The 20,774-nt window shown below is 34.0% G+C and overlaps 1 protein-coding gene across 4 annotated transcripts in view; it reads left to right on the top strand.

Moving 5' to 3' along the window:
- LOC136231252 (DNA topoisomerase 3-alpha) overlaps nt 1-19,459 on the top strand; it is a 35,317-nt gene extending 15,858 nt beyond the window's left edge. For 2 of the 4 annotated variants that reach the window (XM_066020577.1, XM_066020579.1), the window contains 11 exons: nt 1,554-1,588; nt 3,370-3,499; nt 5,033-5,085; nt 5,161-5,260; nt 8,762-8,800; nt 11,344-11,422; nt 12,057-12,128; nt 13,516-13,587; nt 14,408-14,572; nt 18,703-18,829; nt 18,996-19,459. In XM_066020577.1, the coding sequence (XP_065876649.1) occupies nt 1,554-1,588; nt 3,370-3,499; nt 5,033-5,085; nt 5,161-5,260; nt 8,762-8,800; nt 11,344-11,422; nt 12,057-12,128; nt 13,516-13,587; nt 14,408-14,572; nt 18,703-18,829; nt 18,996-19,203 (1,080 nt within the window). In that variant the 3' untranslated portion in view covers nt 19,204-19,459. Of the gene's footprint in view, nt 1-1,553; nt 1,589-3,369; nt 3,500-5,032; nt 5,086-5,160; nt 5,261-8,761; nt 8,801-11,343; nt 11,423-12,056; nt 12,195-13,515; nt 13,588-14,407; nt 14,573-18,702; nt 18,830-18,995 lie in introns of those variants that run through there. The other 2 variants (XM_066020578.1, XR_010689736.1) reach the window with 2 other exon arrangements.
- Nucleotides 19,460-20,774: the final 1,315 nt, after the last annotated feature.

Genomic DNA, 20,774 nt, shown 5'->3' on the forward strand with positions numbered 1-20,774 from the left:
ATTGTCTTTCTGTGTGGTTGAGATCTTACTGGAGTTAATTAAGTAGTAATGATTGTGACCTCTTAGTTTTAAGGGTCTGAGCATGAATTAATATATCAATTTACCTTGAAGCTTTTCTTTCCTTCACTTAAATTTGCTATCCTACAATATGTGAATGGTACAACTTGGTTCAGATATTTTTCTTTTGGTCATGGCTTTTACTATGGTTGCCACCAAGGTGTCCTAGGAATGTGCGGTGGTGGATGCTATCCATCAGTTGTAGACTATAGGCACAACCTCAATTTTTAGGCTAGCAGGTCATGTCTAATGCATAAACTCATAAAAATTTGATTGAAATGCTAGAGTGAAATGCTTGAACAAATATTGACTCTGCAAGTGAAGAGAAAAGTAAAGTATTTTTCTTTGAGTTATTGCAGCTAAAATACTTTGAACTAACAGTTCATTCGTTTTATATTTTGGAATTCATTGATGATAGTTGTGTGGAAGTTTTCATATCAAACTCAATTGATGCAAATAGTGATACTGACAATTGTGTGAAACTCGTGAGCTTTTTCTGAAATTTCTGCACCTGATGAGTGCACAGCTATACTCTATATAAAATCGTAGCAGCAATACTTGCTGTAAACAGTTGTTTATGCTGTGATTATGGCCAGGCTTTCTTGTTGTATCTGAAGTACACTTAGGGCAAATATGAGTTTTTTTGTGACCACCCCTGCCATGTGATTTTGATATGTTGTTCTAACACTCTATTGTATGCTCTCCATTATAACTTATATTCTCTTACAAGAACAACAAAAAACTTGCTACATAGAAATTAGGACTTGATTTGGTAAGACTTACAAATTTGAGTTCAGAGATAAGAGAATTTATTTTTAATTCTTGAACTTTATAATGAAGAAGTGCAGATTAGAACTAAGAGCTTATTTTAAGAGGTCTTAGGATTCTATTTTTTCAATGAACTTCCTCACTATCTATGGTGGAATTTCTTTATTCAGTGAATGAATGATTGGTAGAGCATTGCAAACCTAGGTTTTCCAACTCAAAAATTCTAAATGTGTGAATTTTCAAGTGCCTAATTCTCATGATGCTTTGACTTCTTTCTTTTTTCAACTTTTAGACTAAATTATGGCTCGTTTAAGACTTGGAATGTAGTATAGCCAACTTAAGTTATAAAATATGATAAGCCCATAGGGATGTTATGCAGAAGTTTCTAAAATAATTTTAGTTTCTAATATAGGGGTAAACGTGTAAATATCTACCTAGAAGCTACGTACACATGAATGTGAAACTGAACTATGATTAAAGATGTCTTTGTGAGGTGTGGAACAATCTGTACCAGTAAACATAAATATTGGTCTTCAATATTGTTTTTTCATTGACATCCTGTTGGCTAATTGCATTTTGAGTTGCTTGCAGATTGTTCTTATCAAATAATGGTACAAGACTATAAGTGACGCTTGGTTTTACAAATTAAGGACAAAGGCTATATAAATGATGCCTCGGCCAATTTTCCTCATATTTTGTCTATTGATGATGTGTTTAAATATTTTCAGGGAGAGGCTCTGGTTATGGGATATGATGACATGGGGTAAGTAGTTCACTCTATTTATGAGTTTCAAGAGTTACTAGCTCTTCTTTTAACATTGGCCTGATTGAAGTAGTTCAATATCTGATGAGGCAATTACCATCCTCCGCATTAGTATTATGTTTTTCAGGTAGATGGCATGGATTTGAACTAGCTATACCAAATGGACGTTTTTAATTCTTTTTATACTTGGTTAAATCATATAGCCCATCTTTAGTCTAGGTTAAAAGAGGCTCATATATACTATTTTACCTTAAATTGTTGGAGTAGCTACCGTATGGAATTGGAGCTTTTCACTAGCTCTTAATAGTTCAGCATGACTAGCTTCACTGTAGTCAATATCCCCTGGATTTGAACTAGCTTTACCAATTGGATGTTTTTAAATCTTTTTATACTTGGTTAAATCATGTAGCCCATCTTTGGTCCAGGTTAAAAGAGGCTCATGTATACTATTTTACCTTTAAATTATTGTTTGAGTAGCTACCATATGGAATTGGAGCCTGTCACTAGCGCTTAATAGTTCAGTATGACTAGCTTCACTGTAGTCAATATCCCCTTGTGAAAAACAATGAAATTATCTATATTAGCAATGTACCAAAGGCATTTTTAGTTTGGGAAATTTGTATTCTTGTAACTTCAGTTCTAAGCTTCTTTTCTTTTCTTCATCTTGTCTTTGAATGAAGTGCTTCAATCAACTCTAATTAACCATTTTCATACAAGTGAAGTGTATTTTGGCTGAATATACTTGTTGGAATGCTGAAATAGACCATATTGCCACCCCAACACTTCCACTCCATTCATCTTCCATTTGCTCTTTATATTCACCTCTCATTTCCTTCAAAAATATTCACCTCTCGCTCAAGCCCTTTTTATCTTTCTCGCAGTTTTCTTAATTTTCCGTATAAATGTTCCATTTCTCGCTTCATATCTCAACCAACATAACAAATCTTAAGTTCAACACATCAAGATAGCATGGGAATTGAATCTCTAGTCCCTTAATCGTTCCTATGTGTCTCCTATATTCAGACACAAAACAAATCAAATGTTTTGTTTTTATTGATTTCCAAGCAAATGATGAAAATTTTAAGCTCTTTCCTTAAAATGCAAGATAAAAGAACAAAGAAACTGCCAAAAAAAGATATCATTGGTTTCTTATCCTGTGATGGTGGAGATTAGGGAAGGAAAATAGACTTGTTTGTGAAGAACACAACAATGAAGAAGAAAGTGAGGAGTTCGCGGAGTTAGGCAGTTTTATTGGTGCATCTAGTCCATTTTAGAGTTTCAGACTCGGTAGAAAATCGAATTGAAAAGCTAGACTAAAGCAAAATTTTCCTAGTTAAACCTGATGGTTAAAGTGGCATTTCAATTGTCAATAAGTGTATAAGCTATTAGAAATATAGAATTCTTACATGTATTTGGAAGTTCCGACAGGGGAGGGGTTGTAGCATAGTGTTCGAAAATTTCATTGGTGGTCAACCAATTATGGGCTAACTGCAATGATGTAATTATAAGATTCGTTGTGTATACTTGTTTAGGTAATGAAAAAATAATATGTTATGTACATAAACAATATTGCTTATATTAATTGTCTATGCCTTTCTGACCTATCGGTACAACTTCTATTGCCAAATCTATCAAATTGGCATTGTTAGAGACACGAGAGTTCCTAATCAGTCACAAAATCTAATAAGACTATTGCCTGTATGTGTAGTTTACATTATTACATTGAACTCTAGTGTAGATAAGCTCTTGGTGTTTTTCATCATGGAATTTTTCTCTTTCAGATATGAACTTTGGAAGCCCAATCTCAGATCAATGATGGAGTATGACATGAAAGAAGTCAGCATGGGCCATAAAAGTAAAGCACAAGTTTTGGAAACTTGCTTGCAGCAGATGAAAGCTTGCTTCTTGGATGTAAGTATTTGCTTTTTATATATGATTGCTACTGAGTTGTTCTCATAACATCATTTGATTTTCTACAGCAATTAATTGTAGAGCAGTGGTAGCTCGATATATATTCTCTTGCAATTTGTTGATGCTTAAAAATGTTTTGCAGGGAAATACTTTTTGCATTACAACTTCGAACAATTTTCTTTTCCCTATAAATTTTCATGGGGATGTATTTATATACATTACTTTCTAGTCTGACAAATATTTCCTTACTATTTGTAGATGATTATTAATATTTTCGGTTGAGAAATATGCTAATTATAACATTAAGTTAGTATAAGTAGCTACATTGGATTTGTAATGTGGAGTGATGAGCCAAGAATTTTCCATGTTCTATGGTCATGGATGTGACATCTGTCCCAAATCCATTCTTGTGAACTGGAAGTCTGACATGCTTTTTGCAATTATTTAGTCTCTTCTTTTCCATTAGAGAAGCTCTTCAAGCACATGCTGAAATTGTATCCCCCTATATACATAAAGAAAAAACAGAAGCAAAAAATAGACTCACTTGTATGTGTATCTTATTCCTTGAAAAGGTTGTGAATTATGATTTTCTACTTAACTTTCTTTTTAAACAATAATTTTTTTTTTTGGTTACACTTTTTAAACAATATTAAAGCTGTTAGAGAGTAAGAAGCAAAGATTTGAAATCCTATTTTAGTTGAAAATTTGCTGTGTGGAGCATGTCTTCTAAAAGAGTGAATGTTTTTTTTTTTTTTTTTTTTTGTCTTCTCCAATTCTCCTGTGTTACGTATTGGAAGTTTGCTTGGTGAAAAACATAGCCTAAATAGGTAAATGGCACATTTTCCTTTGAATGTTATTTCCATGGACTTAAATCGAAGACCGTCTTGTAGACAATTTCAGAGGCCCTTTACCATTAGACTACTTCTGGAAATACCCAACATTTGGCTCTTGTATTGGCACAAACGTCCATTTTTAGCTTTTGTACTTCAATTTTGATACATTTGACTGTATGTTAAATGTTTGCAAGATTTGGCCCTTGGTAGATGGTTCCCTCAGCATTGTATTACTTGCATCTTTACAAATTGAAGGACATAGTTTGACCATGTGCCTTAAACGATACATGTAATAAACTGCTTATGGAACTCTGTCGAAAGTCAGATTTGGCCAAAAATTAAAACGTAGGGGCAAAATGTGCCAAATTGAAGTACAAGGCCAAAATAACAAATTGCACCAAGTATGTGTTAAATTTTAGCTTTTCTCCACTATTGCTAAATCGGCAACCTTTTTCCCCCTTCCGGAAATCATCAAGGTGCAGATATATGGACCCTCTACTAAAATCGCTTGAATTATACTTTATAACCTTCCTAAACTCTGAAAAGAGCTCATGCTTCTAAATTCTTGATTTTCCTGTATTGATTATTTTTGTGGAATATTACAAATTAATACTCTCCTCTCTCTCCCTCTTTCTCTTTTTAATTTTCTTGTATATGGGCCAAGTTCATTTGTTGTAGTCCTAATTGAGTTCTTGTACAGGCAAGGGTGAATAAAGTAAAGCTCTTAGAAGCCATGGCTGTTTTCTTTGAGAGGTAGGTTCTTATTATATTGAGTGTCATAAATATGTTTTTGTTACCATATGACACATCTTTTTCCTTTTCTCTCAGATCTGATAGATCTAGTGGAAATGACCATCATACAGCAGGGGAAATTGTTCGTCCATGTGGACTTTGTCAAGAATCAAATATGGTTTTGAGACGAAACCGGGTAATAATTTATTAGTTTGATCATTTTCAAGGGCAACAAATTGCCACTACGAGTTGTTTTTGTTTGCATAGCAAATAAGGGCACTAGAAATTTAATGTAGAGAACGAAACAAACAATAATTGACTGAATTAGATGCATTTGGCAATTCAAACATTCTGCTAATGAATATTATAATGCACATCTATCCCGCAAATAAACCAAGAGGCACAAATAGTTGAATTGTTCAAATGCCTTTATTTCAGTAATAAGGAGCAGACATTTTTGTTTGCATATGCATGGCCAGCTTAGAGTACAAAACAAAGTTTTAAGACAACGACTGACTGAATCAGAGGCATTTTTTGTGGCTTCCTTTTCTTTTTAAATTTATTTACTCTCTCATTTTTCTTTGCTTTTTTGCCTTTTCTTTTCGTTACTTATTATCCCATTTATCCTTACGTTTTATAGATATTTTTAACCTCTTTGTCTCTCTATAAAGAAGACAAATGGTTATCAATTATCAACTGATAGTAAATTCTTTTTCCTTTTATTTTCCTTCTTTGGCTATCACATAAAACATTTCAATCATAACTGTGTTTACTTATTTTTCAAATTGATGATTTAAGAAAAACTGGATTTAACTTGTTGATGAAATATTATTATATCTGTTTCTACACAACATGCACGTTAATAGAATCGGTGAGCTTTGAAATGAAAAGTTTATATACTTCAACAACTATTTTAAAATTGTAATGCATCTTTTTGAACTCACAAACATATTTTTCATATTGTAAATATCATAAATAAGGATTATTTATGGAGGTGTTATTGGTTTTAGTTTTTTGATTTGAATGTATTATGTTTTTATTGAATTTAAAAGAAAAAAAGAAGAATAGACATGGCATTCAGACGTATTAAATGAATGTCACAAACTTAATATATGAATCTTTATTTATATTGTATATGTATAAAACTAAACACAACTAATTTACTCAATTCACAAAGTCTAAATTTTTTATTTTTCTGTACTTACTTTTCCGAATTCAATTAATGAAAATTTGTCATCTTTACTAATTTTAACATCATATTATAATTTTTGTCATAACATTGCCATTATTCCTTTTTAGTTCTACATAGTGCAGTTCCAGGTATATACCTATTATAATAATGTAGTTATAAATTAACCATTTTGTTTTATTCCTGAACTTTGAATTGAGTAGCAAACTTATTTATTACAATTTCCTATTACTTTCATCGTTTTATATTTGTGCTGTTATTCCATTAAATCTGTTTCTCCGTTTAGTGTTCTATCTGTGGGTCTTACACATAAAACAAGGGACAGCTCCTTTACACTATTCTCAATCCTTGAATCAATTAGTTTCAAGTTTTTCTTCTTTCTTTAGTGACAATTTTACCATCTTTCTATTTGCAAATTCACCATTTCCCTATATTACAAAATCACCGTTATACTTCTATGGCTTTAAGTAGTGCCATTCCAAATTTATCCTCTTCCTTAATAGGGTGGCTGCTAAGTTTAGGAACACTATTTATTTGTGAGATTAACGCTCCAATTATTTATAAATTGGATTCTTTTTAAGATCAAATTATAAGTTATCATAGCATTTTAGGGTCGCAGTTTAAAAGTTTTGGATAATTTTAAATATTATTATTTACATTGCATATATATATATATATATGGAAAAAGATCTCATTGTCTTCTTTTTTAACATAAATTGGACGTTCAATTCATATTTTCCCCGATACTTTTATGACTTTATTCAATAACAAATGTGTCAATCTCTATAATTATACATATATAAGAAATCGAGATAGTTGGATTCATTCTATGAAGCACCTGCACTTCTAATAGGTTAATGTACGAGTGTTGGATGCTTTGGTGTCCTTTTTTATAAACATGGGGAAACTCGGGGACACTTCTTGGCCACGGAGGATTCTGAGTTAACTATGTAAAATACTATAGGGTTCTTTTTTAGATAGCTTTACAAAAAGGGGGGGTTGATATGTAAAAGAATGAAATAAAACCCTAAACCACCTTAAGCCGCCAGCCCTTTGAAATGTTAAAAAAGAAGAAAATAAAAATTTAAAAGTTAAATCCCTAACTACACAGAGTCTTCTGATTTATATAGGAAAACTCTTACCAACCCTTTGATCAAATCGGCCCTTAGATACATGTTAGATCATAAGTCAATGTAATTAATGAACAGCATGCCTAAGGCTGCTGGTAGGGTCAGTTTGTCTCCTTGATTGAAGGAGAACCTTGTATATATCTGTGTATTGCTTTTAAGTAAAATATATCAATGTAGACTAATCAAGAGAACCTTGTATATATCTGTGTATTGCTTTTAAGTAAAATATATCAATGTAGACTCTTAATCTACATGGTATCCCATGTATTCCTAGTGTATTACATGGTCTGTTACATGATATCAGAGCCTTGTTTTGGTTTCTGTTTCGGGTTTCTGGATTGAGATACCAGAATTTGTTTTCTGCCTTCTGAGCAGAATTTCTGGGTTTGTGGGTTTGTTGTATATTTGGGTTGTTTCTTTCAGCATTATTGTCTGCCTTGTGAGCAGAGTCTGATTTCACCTCAACGGATTGTCGCCGTTCCTCTTGCGCCGCGGTCGTCTCTCTGTTTCTGACCTGGCTGTCCGGTTAATTTGCCGTTGAATCTCCTTTTGTGCAATCACGTTTTGCTCGTCCGTTTCCAACGAACCTTGATGTTCCTCTGTCGTCTCTCCTGTCCGATTTGTTCTTCTAGATTGCGTTTCCGGAATTATGTTTTATATTCCAAAGTATCTTGAGTTTCTTGTTTTGAGTTGTATTGTCTTTAAGACTATATTATAAGTATCCGTTGCAAGCTGAGCGTGATTAAAGTCCATGCTTCAGCTTGACGGGGAATGTTAGAGCATAAGTTAATGTAATTAATGAATAGCATGCCTAAGGCTGCTGTAGGGCTGCTAGAGCTGCTGGTGGGGTCAGTTTGTCTCTTTGATTGAAGGAGAACCTTGTATATATCTGTGTATTGCTCCCAAGTAAAATATATCGATGCAGACTCTTAATCTATATGGTATTCCTAGTGTACTGTTACAATACATAATATCAATTATTAGCTCCTTTAGTTGATAATTTTATTTGGCTTCACCTTACCAGTTTGATTCTAGAGTTTCACCTAACTAGTTTGTCTCCTTGATTGAAGGAGAACCTTGTATATATCTGTGTATTGCTCCCAAGTAAAATATATCGATGTAGACTCTTAATCTATATGGTATTCCTAGTGTACTGTTACAATACATAATATCAATTATTAGCTCCTTTAGTTGATAATTTTAGTTGGCTTCACCTTACCAGTTTGATTCTAGAGTTTCACCTAACTAGTTGTATCGTGAGTTTTTTGGTTCTAATCTGAATTCTGCAGTTTAGTTTTATTTTTTATGCCAATATGGTATGGCATAATTAACATTTTGTCATTTGTTCTTGTGAAACTGGCGTTCTTTCTTTGAACAGGATGGCAATTTCATGGTTGGATGCATGGCATTTCCACAGGTTGGCATTTATTTCATTCTTGTAACCTATTTGGCATTCTAGGATGTTTCATTAGTATGAACTATCTGGGCTTCTTTTATATGCAATGGTGAGGGGTAGGGAAAGGCCTAAGCAAACTTGGAAGAGGGTGATTGAATATGAGTTTATTGGGGATTGAGGAAAATATGACAGTGGATAGGAAGGAGTGGAGGGAGAGAATTTATGTTGTTGACGCGACTTGATTTCACGGTTTCGTATGATGGTTCATGTTAGCCGACCTCGAATCATTTCGGGACTAAGACTTTGTTGTGTTGTACTTGGACATGATGATTATTACATGCTAACTGTTAGTACTAATATTGTCTTCAAAATAAGTGCAATAAAGCATAGCTTTAATTGTCTTCAATCCAAAAGTACAAACAAAAATATATCCAATTAATTGATAAAAAATAGATCTTCGGTAAACATGGCTCTAAAAATGAAAAATAAGAAACATAAGAAAAATTATTGTAAAATATGATCATACAGTGATAAAAATTTAAAATGAGTAAAGAATTAATAATTCCTATTCCAACAATTTCAAGTTCTTTTAAGCTTTGTAATATACTTAAAGTGGAAAGGGAATGAAGCCTAGGATAGATAGAGTGGTGAAGAGCATAAATTGCAACTAAAACAATTGGGTCAATCAGTGAGTGAAGATGAAGCAGGATTCTAAAATTGTTACAGAAGTTTATGTTTATTATTCTTACAAAAATCAGGAGAGATTTATAAAGTAAATTCCCACCTGCTAAATAAATAAATAGATAAAACTTACGAAGTTCAGTTTCCAATCATGCATGCACGTGGCATGCATATAATTGTTTGTTATCCTATTCTTTTGGTTAGGTTTTTCAATTTTTGACGGTTCTTTAGCATCCAACCTATGGGCTTCTGATTTTTGTTCACTTACAATCAATTTCTCTTCTAATTTTTGCTGTGCCATGACTATCCAGATTCCAGAATTTCAATTATAACATGTTAGGTTAATGTCGGAGAGAGAATTGATGACCTTTTTTTTTTTTTTTTTTGACAAAGATAAATTGCCACTAGATCTATGGTGCCACTACTTTGAAACGAACTTCGTGGACTTGGAATTGGGAATCTGATAGAAACAAGTTTAGAAAAGGCCAACAGATACAAATCACAGAAAGGAAAACAACCAAAGATGAACTGACATTGTTGAATCAAGATATGAACCAAATAGAGAAAATGGTATGCAGAACTGGGAGAAATCCCAAATCCACCCAGAACCTAAGTTCTCTACTCAAATAGTACAGCCGACTCCCTTAAAAGAGCCAAGCAGAAATACCCTACTACCTGCTAGAGTTACCACTAAAATAGAGCACAGCATAGAAATAGCTACTTGTAAAACTCATTATCAGATTCTTTATCAAAATGTACCAAGTTGAGAAGTGAAGATCTGACTACTGATTAATTATTAAACACTATATAGTAACACCTCTCTTATCGTTTATTTCAATGAAATTACCTGGATAAATAAAAGTTTGTGAAGCCCTGGTTTCCCCTTTTTGCGGAATACTTTGACAATATATAATCACACTCCTTTGAAATTTATTTCAAGCAATTTGATCCTGACTAAAAATTGCTTCATTTTCCTTCACTGCTTATGTATCAACTAGCAAGTTATACCACATTTCGTTAAGGATGGAACAACCTGCAAACTCATTATCATAGTTGTTAAATCGAGATTCTACTCGCGACTCGAAATCCTCATTTTGTGAATCGGGACTAGTGAATTGAACCGAATCGTAAGAGTCGGATCAAATTCAAAATATTATAAAAAATAAAATATTAACCATTTTTACCTTTAAATATTAGTCTAAAAGTGCAATTTTAATATCCAAATAGAAATTATATCAAGTTATGAACCAAACACTTAAGTTAAAATTCAAATCTAATGCAATCCTAATAAAACTAATTGCCAAAGAATCATCATCAGAGACAGAAAGTTGAAGAAAACGAAAAGAATAGAGAAGGAAAGTTGAAAAGAACGAAAGAAATAGAAGAGAGAATGAAAAGAAAAGAAACAGAGAGAAAGAAAGAGTTGGAATTTGTAAAGTCTAAAGAGGCTCCTACTTGTATTCCATAACTTCTTAATTATTTTTAGTTCTGCACACACTTATTTTGCTCTTTAAAAATTAAAAACAGTTTTTTCTTTTTTAAATGGAGTTCATGAATTGACTGAATCGGCCGATTCACCACTGGTTCGGCCGATTCATGTCCGATTATTTATGATTTCGAGTCGTACCATAGATACGACTCGAAATCAGACAGAATCGGATCGAATCGTATGAGTCGCGTCGACTCGTACGATTCTAACAACTATGCTCATTATATGCAACTCTTTCTGTCAGGATATTTGAATTATTATTATCAGTTTGGATTTGATGTGGTATCAAATTTTTTTTGTGGTTATCTATCTTTGCATTGTTCTGCAGTTATTTTATTTTGTAGTGTTAAGGCTTTCGTCACAATAGTTTTGAAAATTTTGTTTACTTTTTCAGTGCAGGAATGCTATATGGCTTCCTGGACCTGTGCTTGAAGCCACTTTAACTACCAACATTTGCCCATATTGCACTCCAGGTCTCTACTGACAATACTTCCCCTTTTGTTTTAATATAAATCATATGCATTTTGGATATCAAGTTCGGTTGATTGTTTACATTGAGCATGGGTAGGTATTGATTAAAGGCATATCTCTCTCTTTCGAGCAGTCACAGCTAAATTATTGCATTGCCTAAGATTTTTAAATCTTCATCTAAATGTGATCATGAACTAATATTAATATTTTTGCTACATTTTTATTTTGTAATTCAACTTGATACATCATAATTTAAATGGCACAAGACCAGACAGAAGGTATCAAATATTAATATGAATTGGGTCTTCAACTACGAGCTTAAGCTTTTAGTTCAATTGGGTCCATGACATGGTATCAGACCCATGGTTCAATGTTGGTCCCCTGCTGATATTAGCGTCACGTACCAAATGAATTGGGCGTGAGGAGGCGTGTTAAACATCCCATATTGCTAAATTTGGAAGCTATATAGCTCCTTAAATATGTGACGCAAACCTCTCCCTTTGAGGTGCCTTTTGGGGTGACAACCTCATTAAAAGTATTCATGCATTTTATATTCCACTCAGATTATCTCATCAGTGTTTTTGGTGGTACCTACTGTGCTCTCTTGATTCACTAATCATGCAAATTATCTTTTAGGTCCTGTTTACTTGATTCAGTTTAAGTTTCGGCAGCTTGAAATCCCACCAGGTTTTGATGTCAACCACTTAGGTAAGGGAAGATTCAGCATTCTGAAGGGACATACTTCACAATAATCTTCAGTGAACTCTACATTATGTAATATGGAACTCTTTTTCTATAAACACTGTTACAACTTTTGCATCTCGTTTTGAAACTTAGGCATATTAGGTTTGGTTTCAGTTTTACCTTCAAATATTATGTTATATTTTTAGATGTAGAATTAGGCTTGTTGACTATAACTGCAGAGAAGGAAAGCTTTTCAGTATTGATGTTGTTCCAGAAAGCAATGTGACTCAACAGCTTTTAATGTCTAAACATGTTAATTTATCTGAATATAAGCTCTTACTGCTTTTAGTTTCTATGATTAAGAATGTGTTTCACTCAATCGCAATTACTATGCCAAACAGATCCATAGATATCTTTATGGTCGTAAGGTGCCTTTCAGAATCAATTGACATAAGTTTACCAAGACTAATTAATCATGTCATGCCATATTCTTGCTAGGGTGGTATTTATGAGCTATCGTTGTTGTGTGTGCAAACTCATAGTTTCTGGTTCTCTTAGTAGTTTATATGAGAAATGATGTTATTTCCCTGGATTTGATTGTCTTTCTTCTCCCACTGTCCTCTTCTTTTTGGCCCTCTGCAGTTTCTTAGGTTTTGTCCCTTTGAGACCTGTTGTAACAGATTGAACAAGCCATTATAGGGCTTCAACCTCAAAGCTTAAATTTTGTTGGAAATAGATAGTAGTGTTTATTTTTCATTCCTTTCATATCGTCTCAACTATTTTGTAACAGCCTTGAAGGAACTAATCAACCCCAACTACAGTAACTACAGATCGTAGACTTGCATAATTTTTAAATACAAAATAAAACGACGTAAAAACTTAAACTAAACACACCTAACCGATACATATATAAGAAAATAGACCATGTCTTAATTAGTATACCTACTTTCTTTTAGTCATAGAGTGTGTTGCCTAGACATTTGAGCTCCTGATGGATTTTGTTGTTGCAGATCCTGTTTGCTGTGGCTACCAGAGCTGTAGGTTCATAACATAGTCACTTTTATTTATGAGCAAAGATTGAATCATTTTAGTCTAGATTGTCTTCTCCCAAGTTGTATTTAGTTAATTTCATTTTCAGCTCTTCTTCGTGTGTATGATGGTCAATTTTCCTTGTGAGCAATGATCAAATCATTTTAGTTTAGACAGTTGTCTCTTGTAGACATTTAATATCATTTCCAGCTCTATTCTGTTTCTATTTTCATATCCCTTCTTTATAATGGCCAGCAAAGTACTTCATCCCTTTTTTCTGTTTTCGTTTTGCTGAAAAAAATTGTTCGCACATTATTTATATTGATGTTTTGTGCAAGTGGCTTTCATATCTGATGTTGGGTTTCTTTCACATGGTGATCAGGTTGTATTGGTGGTTGTGATGAGACTCTAAGACAGTTAGTTGAGATATGTGGAACTGGTTCCCGTGCACAAGGTCTGTAAACATATTCTCTGGATTTAACAATGGCATATGATTTTCTTAATCTGAAAGAAAGTATGATATGATTGTTGTTTCACTGTTCTTGTTCTTGGTAATCAGTTTTGTTGGTAAAAATTGACTAGAATCAGGAAATTGTAACACCAGAGTCAAACATGGGGCTTCAAAAGCAAAAGCACCTCATTGTAATTTAGGAAATTTCATTTTATAATTGTACTGTTTTTAAAGATTGGTTTTTTCAAGTGAACCTCTATTTTCCTTGTCCATCATTTAAATAAAGTAGCATTATGAAAATAGTATGGAGCTGTATTAAAGACATATTTAATGCAATTATTCTTCTGTGATCCTCGTTGTCATGGAACCAATTGAACTAAAAGTTTAAGCTAATAGTTAAGGCCCAATTCATATCTGACACCCCTGATAGTTAAGGCCCAATTCATATTAAAATCCGAAACTCCTGAAAGCAAATGCCCACTGGGCTTGAAGCGTGTGTGGTACAACACAAATGGGATTTATTGAACTAAAAACTTAAGCTGATAGTTAAGACGCATTTCATATTAATATCTCCCAGTAAATAAATGCCCACTGGGCTTGAAGTTTGTACAACACAAGCCCATCTTATCATGTGTTGAAATTAAATCACAAATGATTGTCAGGAATCGAACCCTTGATGACTTGGTCAAAGAGGTTCTTATACCATATTATGGAACCAATTGAACTAAAAGCTTAAGCTGACAGCTACGGCCCAATTTATATTAATATCTGACATTTATAATTGTGTACAACTACTATAACAACAGTTCAATATGTTCTACAGCAAGAGGTCGAACTCCTACTACTACATCCAACAACCTCCAACAAAGTAACAGTAGGCATGGTACTTGCATTCACTGCCAGCAAATTGGGCATTCTTCTAGTGATTGCCCTTCACAGCATCCATCTTCTCGGCGTGCTCAGTCCCATGGAATGAATCAACAAAGCGGTACCACTGTGAACTCTTCCTTTAACTTGATAATTGATGATTGCTTTAAGAAGATAATTTTTTTCTTTTTCTTTTTCTAGTTAAATTAACCTGATTTAACATTTTCATCATGACGTTGAATATGGTATTAGAATGCTTCATGTGCGGTGTCTCATATCATGGGATAATAAATGGCTAGCCTTTGATAGGTACTTTCGATATTTGTTGGGAGTATAATCACATTGGGCACTTTGCCATGGATGATTAAATTTGATTGTGCTATATCTTTGCCTTTGAATGTGAGGAAATATAATTGACAGTTTCATGTCATCAAGGATTATGGAAGGCAATTAGATGATCCAAAATCAATATGAATTTTTCAAAACAATGTAGCATTTTAGATGCTTCTTTTTCTATCTGTAAAACCAGAGAGAGAGAGAGAATTCCATATATTCAATTGTAGAAAGGTCCACCTATATATAAGAGTAACCTGTATTAAAGTTAATTACATAATTACATTCCTATGATTAAAGATTTGATTTGGGGATTTAATATCTATACAGCTATATGTTTATTATATACAACTAACTATATGTATTTATGATATCAAAGGGACATAGCTCAATTGGTACACCTCTAAAGGAGGTTGTGGGTTCGGGCCCATCTTCTCACAAAAAACAACTAACTATATGTATTTACGACAGTATCTAGAGTAGAGGTTTGAGTTGTAAACCTATCCTAAGGCAAAATGTAGGAAAGGAATTCCCCTCTCGTCTCTTCATACTTTTATCTTTCTTCTTTCTCTATCAATTTGAAGAACCGTACCACTTAAGCAAACATTAAATCAAGTTGACATATTTAATGCTTTTAAGGTTATGTTTGAAAGGATATACTCAATCACGTTATCCCGTTTGATTGCATCCAGGAAAAAAATCATATTGTAGGTGGTCTTATTCTAATTCATAATTATCCATTACATGCAAAAATGCATGTAATCAGAATTTGATTTTTTCTTTTTTAAATTTTGAATTTTTATTAAATTCTTATCATTACATGTAGAAACACTAGAAAGGTTGAGAGAAATTTCAATAATCATATCTATTGGAAACAACACAGGTATACAAGAGTGTATAGCTAAACTAGGAAAACCTGATATATCTAATTCCTATAATTAAGCTGTATATGTTACTGTCTCTAAAGTATGAACTTAACTTGGTGCTTATGATATTTATGATTTAGAATTATGTTTTTATGTGATTTTGTTTTGTTTGTGGTCATAATTTTTTTCTCTTTTGGTTTATGCTTTAACTAGAGTATATATATATATATATATGTGTGTGTGTATATATATATATATATATGTGTATATATATATATATATATATATATATATATATATATATGTTCTTTTTGTGCCTCGTGTTCGCGCCTTTCCTTGAGCCTAGCTCCAGGACCTCTTAGTGCCTTAGTGTGCCTTGCGCCTTTAACAACTATGAGAATACAGAAGATGCTGGAGAACACAATAGGAGGCGGAACTTCGGCGTCACACGTCCTCATGCGTTGGCACGTAGAGGTGGTAGAACTTGTGGGGTGCGTCTGTGACAAGTGCTTGTCAAACGGTCATCCTATTTTGGGTAAACGGCGATCGGAGCACTGGTCCTTCTGATATAAGCAGTGAAATGAACTAAGACTTGGTTGGAACCCTAAGTCTAAAAGGCCTGCTCACTAGGGCAAATTGTGAAGTTGAAAGAAACAACCCTTGAAATCTCAAGCCAGAAAAAATTTCTGCTCACAAGGGCAGCTCTCAAACCCAGAAAATTTCCTCTGCTCACAAGGGCAGCTCTGATACCATGTAGAAGAGAAATCTCAATAACCATCTATTTGCAAACAATATAGGTATTTATACAAGAGTGTATAGCTAAACTAGGAAAAGTAATATATCTCATTCCTATAATTAAGCTATTGACAACTATGCTGTTTACTGCTATTCACATTCTAACTGTAACATTACAAAAATATCTAGCTGTGATCTTTGATTAGCTCCATGATTGTAGGAACTAGCCATCCTTGATTTAAGGAGTGTCTTGTATATAATTTGTATTCCTCTTAAGTTAAACATATTTATGTAGTCTTTTGATCACGGGGTATCCTATGTATTTCTCCTATTTACATGGTATCAGAATCTAGTTTGGCTTCTATTTTTGGTTTCTAGGTTGAGTTTCCTAGAATTGAGTTTGTGCTATGAGTTGCTACTTCCTGTCGTGAGAAAGTCCTTGGCTGAAACATTTTTTCGTCTCATCGCCTCCCTCACCGATTTCCCCTGTCACTGATCAACCAGCCTGCACGGTCCGGTCAGTCACTGGAATCACTGCAAGTGAGTTACACGCTCTGCTTGTTTTTGTTGGAATGACGTCCACACATGAGGGCATTTGGGATGTCCTTTTCCGGCACTGTCGCCTCTCTCTTATCTCTCTGCCTGTACGGTTAGTTTTCTGATGAATCCCCTTTGTGTTGACATTGCGTGTAGCCTCTTGCCCTTTGCTTTGGTTCAGCTTCTCCATTTGCGATGAGGCTTGTTGTTTTGTTATCGTCTCTATCTGCTGGTCCGATTTGTTCTTTTGGGTTGTGTTTCCCAGATTACATTTTATATACTAAAGAACCTTGAGTTTCTTTGAGATATTATTTTGAGACTATGTTTGAGCATAGATGCTGTATTTTGAGTTTCTGCCTTGGGTGTTCAGTTCTGTGGAAACACTGTCGTTAGGGGCGAGAAACTTCCATGGGAAGGAGACTTGCAAGTTGTTAGTTGTATATGTAACAGGCTGGGCGTTATTAATATCTATGCTCCAGCTTGAGTGAAATTGTTACATAAATATGTAGTTGTCATCCTTGATTGTAAGAATCAGTCAACTTTGATTTAAGGAGTGATTTTAGGAATGTCTTGTATATATACATATATGTGTAAGTTATTAAAGGCGCATGGCGCACTAAGGCGCAAGGGGTCTTGGAGCCTTGGCGCATGGCGCGCACCATAGCGAGACAAGGCGCACTTTTAAAATTAAAAATTATAAACTATAAAACTAACATAAAAATGCAATGAATACTAAATTATGAAAATATCTTAAGCATAAATAATTTTTAAAATGCAAAATAAACTCCATATTAGGAAGATAAAGTTGAATACTAAATCCGTAGTGTTTTTCTTTCTACTAGACTTCTGTTGTTTCAATCCGTAGTGTTTTCTTTCTACTAGACTTCTTCCTCTTATAAAATACAATGACTCTGTCTCTTCCTCTTCAAATCATAAACGTACTATGTTTCTTCCTCTACTAATGATAAACGTATAATCTCCTCTCTTCTAATAAATGTATAATCTCTCTCTCTCTTTTAATAACTTTTTTTTTAAATAAAACTGCCCCTAACTGCCAAACATTCCAGAAAAACTGCTCCTAACTGCCAAACATTCCAGAAAACTGCCTCTAACTGCCAAGGCGCGCCTTGATGCGCCTTTGGCAACTGCTCTTGGCGCAAAATGGCGCACCAGGCGCCCGCCATGGCGATTGCGCCTCGCCATGGCAGCCCCATGGCGCTAAGGCCTGCGCCTGGTACGCGCGCCATTAATAATATATTCATGCAGTCTTTCACATTACATAGTATCCCATATATTATATGGTATTTTACACTTATCACCATCACCACTTTCTACTTCAAAAAGAAAAAAAAGAAACTGAATACAAGAACAAAAAATCATTAGCCTTTGCATTTTTTTATTCCTGCAACCATTGGAGTGGAATTGCATTTTGAAATAGCATCACACTCCATTATAATTTATATCACAAGTTCGATTACTTTATAATGCATTACATCCTACCAAATAAAACCTAACGGCTTAAATCATTAAAACCCTTGATGAACTTCAATTGTTCACGACTTGCTCCATTTTTTTCCTTATTTATTAGCACTCTTATAGTGATCTGTTTGTTCTTTTAAAGCCTGCTACTGTGGAATCAAAGAAGATTGTGAGACCTAGAAGCATGGTTTTTTTTTTTCTTTTTTTTTTCGGTATTTATCTTGCTAGACTTATCTTAATGGTCTCTCATCATTAAATGTGTACATCATAAATAATACCTGCTGATATATTGCTTTTAAAGATGTAGGGGAATCTTCAGTGCCATGTGGGACATGTGGAGCAACCTGTGTTTTGCGTACGGCAAATACAGCAAATAACAGGGGAAGAAAGTTTTACTCATGCCCGTCAAATGGATGCAACTTCTTTGCGTATAAATCCCGTGCCTTGATTACTGAGCACATTTCATCTACAATTTTGCTTCACCTTGCTATCTGAATAAGATAAAGCCTACTTAAGTGAATCTAAGGAGAAATTGAACAAAAATCCATATTAGCTGAATATTAATGTTAAAAAGTTTGCTTTGTGTTGATGCAGATGGGAGGACAGCTTGAGCAATAGCAACAATGAGAGAAATGCTGGTCGTTCAAATCAGGGCAGGCGGGGTGGCCGTGGGAGAGGTGTTCAAAATGGAGGACGTGCTGCTGACAGGACGTTTGTATCAGCTACTGGTGATCCCATATCTGACAGAAGATGTTACAGATGTGGTGATCCATCACATTTCGCCAATGTCTGTCCGAATTGAGGTTCCAGCTGATGGAGAAGTACATGGATATGAAAAAGTAGGTCTGTCATCGTGGCTATTTAATGCTGTTGCTAATTTACAAAAACAAAGTAGGAATAACTTTTAATCGATTCTATATTAGTTACAATGCTAAATAGAGAGTTACAGTGGGCATATCAGGCATCAGCTGATGCGGATAGGGTAGTCAATTCAAGCATTTATTTTGGGACTTCAGGACGATTGGTTATGTGGTTAAATGGAAGAAATTCATTATTCAGCCTAATGTAAATTATTAGGCTTAGATTATCATGTGGTCGTGTGATTAAACACACTTTGGTCTGTATAAATGGATAAGATAGTGGATGAAAAAGGAGGCAAATGTGAGTTGCTATATACCGCACCCAAATTCCAGTCCACCGTCCATTTGTGACATATTTAACCTCCTCACTTTTTGAAACAAAAAAGTGGAATTTTCTCAAATCCTGATTACCTTCTTTGCATTTTCTCTCCAAAATCATAAACCCGAACAACAATAATTAAAATTATGAAAATAATTGATATGTGACAATCCGAACCTCGAAAATGGATGATTACGAGTCGGAAACATTAAGATTTGTATTTTTTATCAAAGAACTCATGAAGATAATATATATTTTTCATGACGATTTTGCATTTTTCGTCACAAAAAATAGGAGAATTTTTAATTTTTCGCCACAAAAAATTGAATGATTTAGTATTTTTCGTCACTAAAAATTTTACGATTTTGTATATTTCAAAATTTGGCCTAAACGGATGCGTCATACCACTCGACCCATGGCGGGAACGGATGTGGCGTACCACTCGACCCATGGCGGGAATGGATGCCGCATACCGTCTGACCCATGGTGGGAACGGATGCGGCATACCGCCCGACCCATGGGTCGGACGGTATGCCGCATCCGTTTAGGCTAAATTTTAAATTTTCTCTCAAATTTTTTTTTCTCAATTTTGACAAATTTTTTATGGCAAGGGCAAAATTGTCCAATGGAAGCGATGATAGGGAATTTGGGTGCGGTATATAGCAATACCCATTGCCATATTAATAAGAGGGAGGGAGGGAGGGAGTTGTTCCTAATGAATGTCTCACAAAATGCCCTTAGTGTTTGTTCAAATATCAAAATATTTATTTGTGTTACTTGGTTTATTCTGAAAGTGAATTACTGGTAAATTAAATTGATTACAAAACAAGCATTTATTAGTTTTTATATTTTTATATATATATATATATATATAACTTTTCATTATTCATCCACATCAACAAAGTAAAAAGTAATTTATAAGAGTGCCACGTTTTATTTGAGAGAAACGATGCAGGTTAACCATTTTTCTCTTTTTGTTTTTGTTAGTGTTATTGTGTAGGAAAAAAACTCCTGTCAATTCATTGTGACTATATCGAGTTATTATGCAGATGACAACACTAATGAGATGGATGACGTTGATAAAAATTTAGTTTTGCAATCATTATTTATGTCAAGAATTTATGTCTTATTAAGGATGAATGTATGTTCTACCTATATTGATTGTTATGCTAAAGGTACATTAATACTCAATTC

The sequence above is a fragment of the Euphorbia lathyris genome, chromosome 5 (genome assembly GCF_963576675.1).
Source record: "Euphorbia lathyris chromosome 5, ddEupLath1.1, whole genome shotgun sequence".
Lineage (NCBI taxonomy): Eukaryota > Viridiplantae > Streptophyta > Magnoliopsida > Malpighiales > Euphorbiaceae > Euphorbia > Euphorbia lathyris.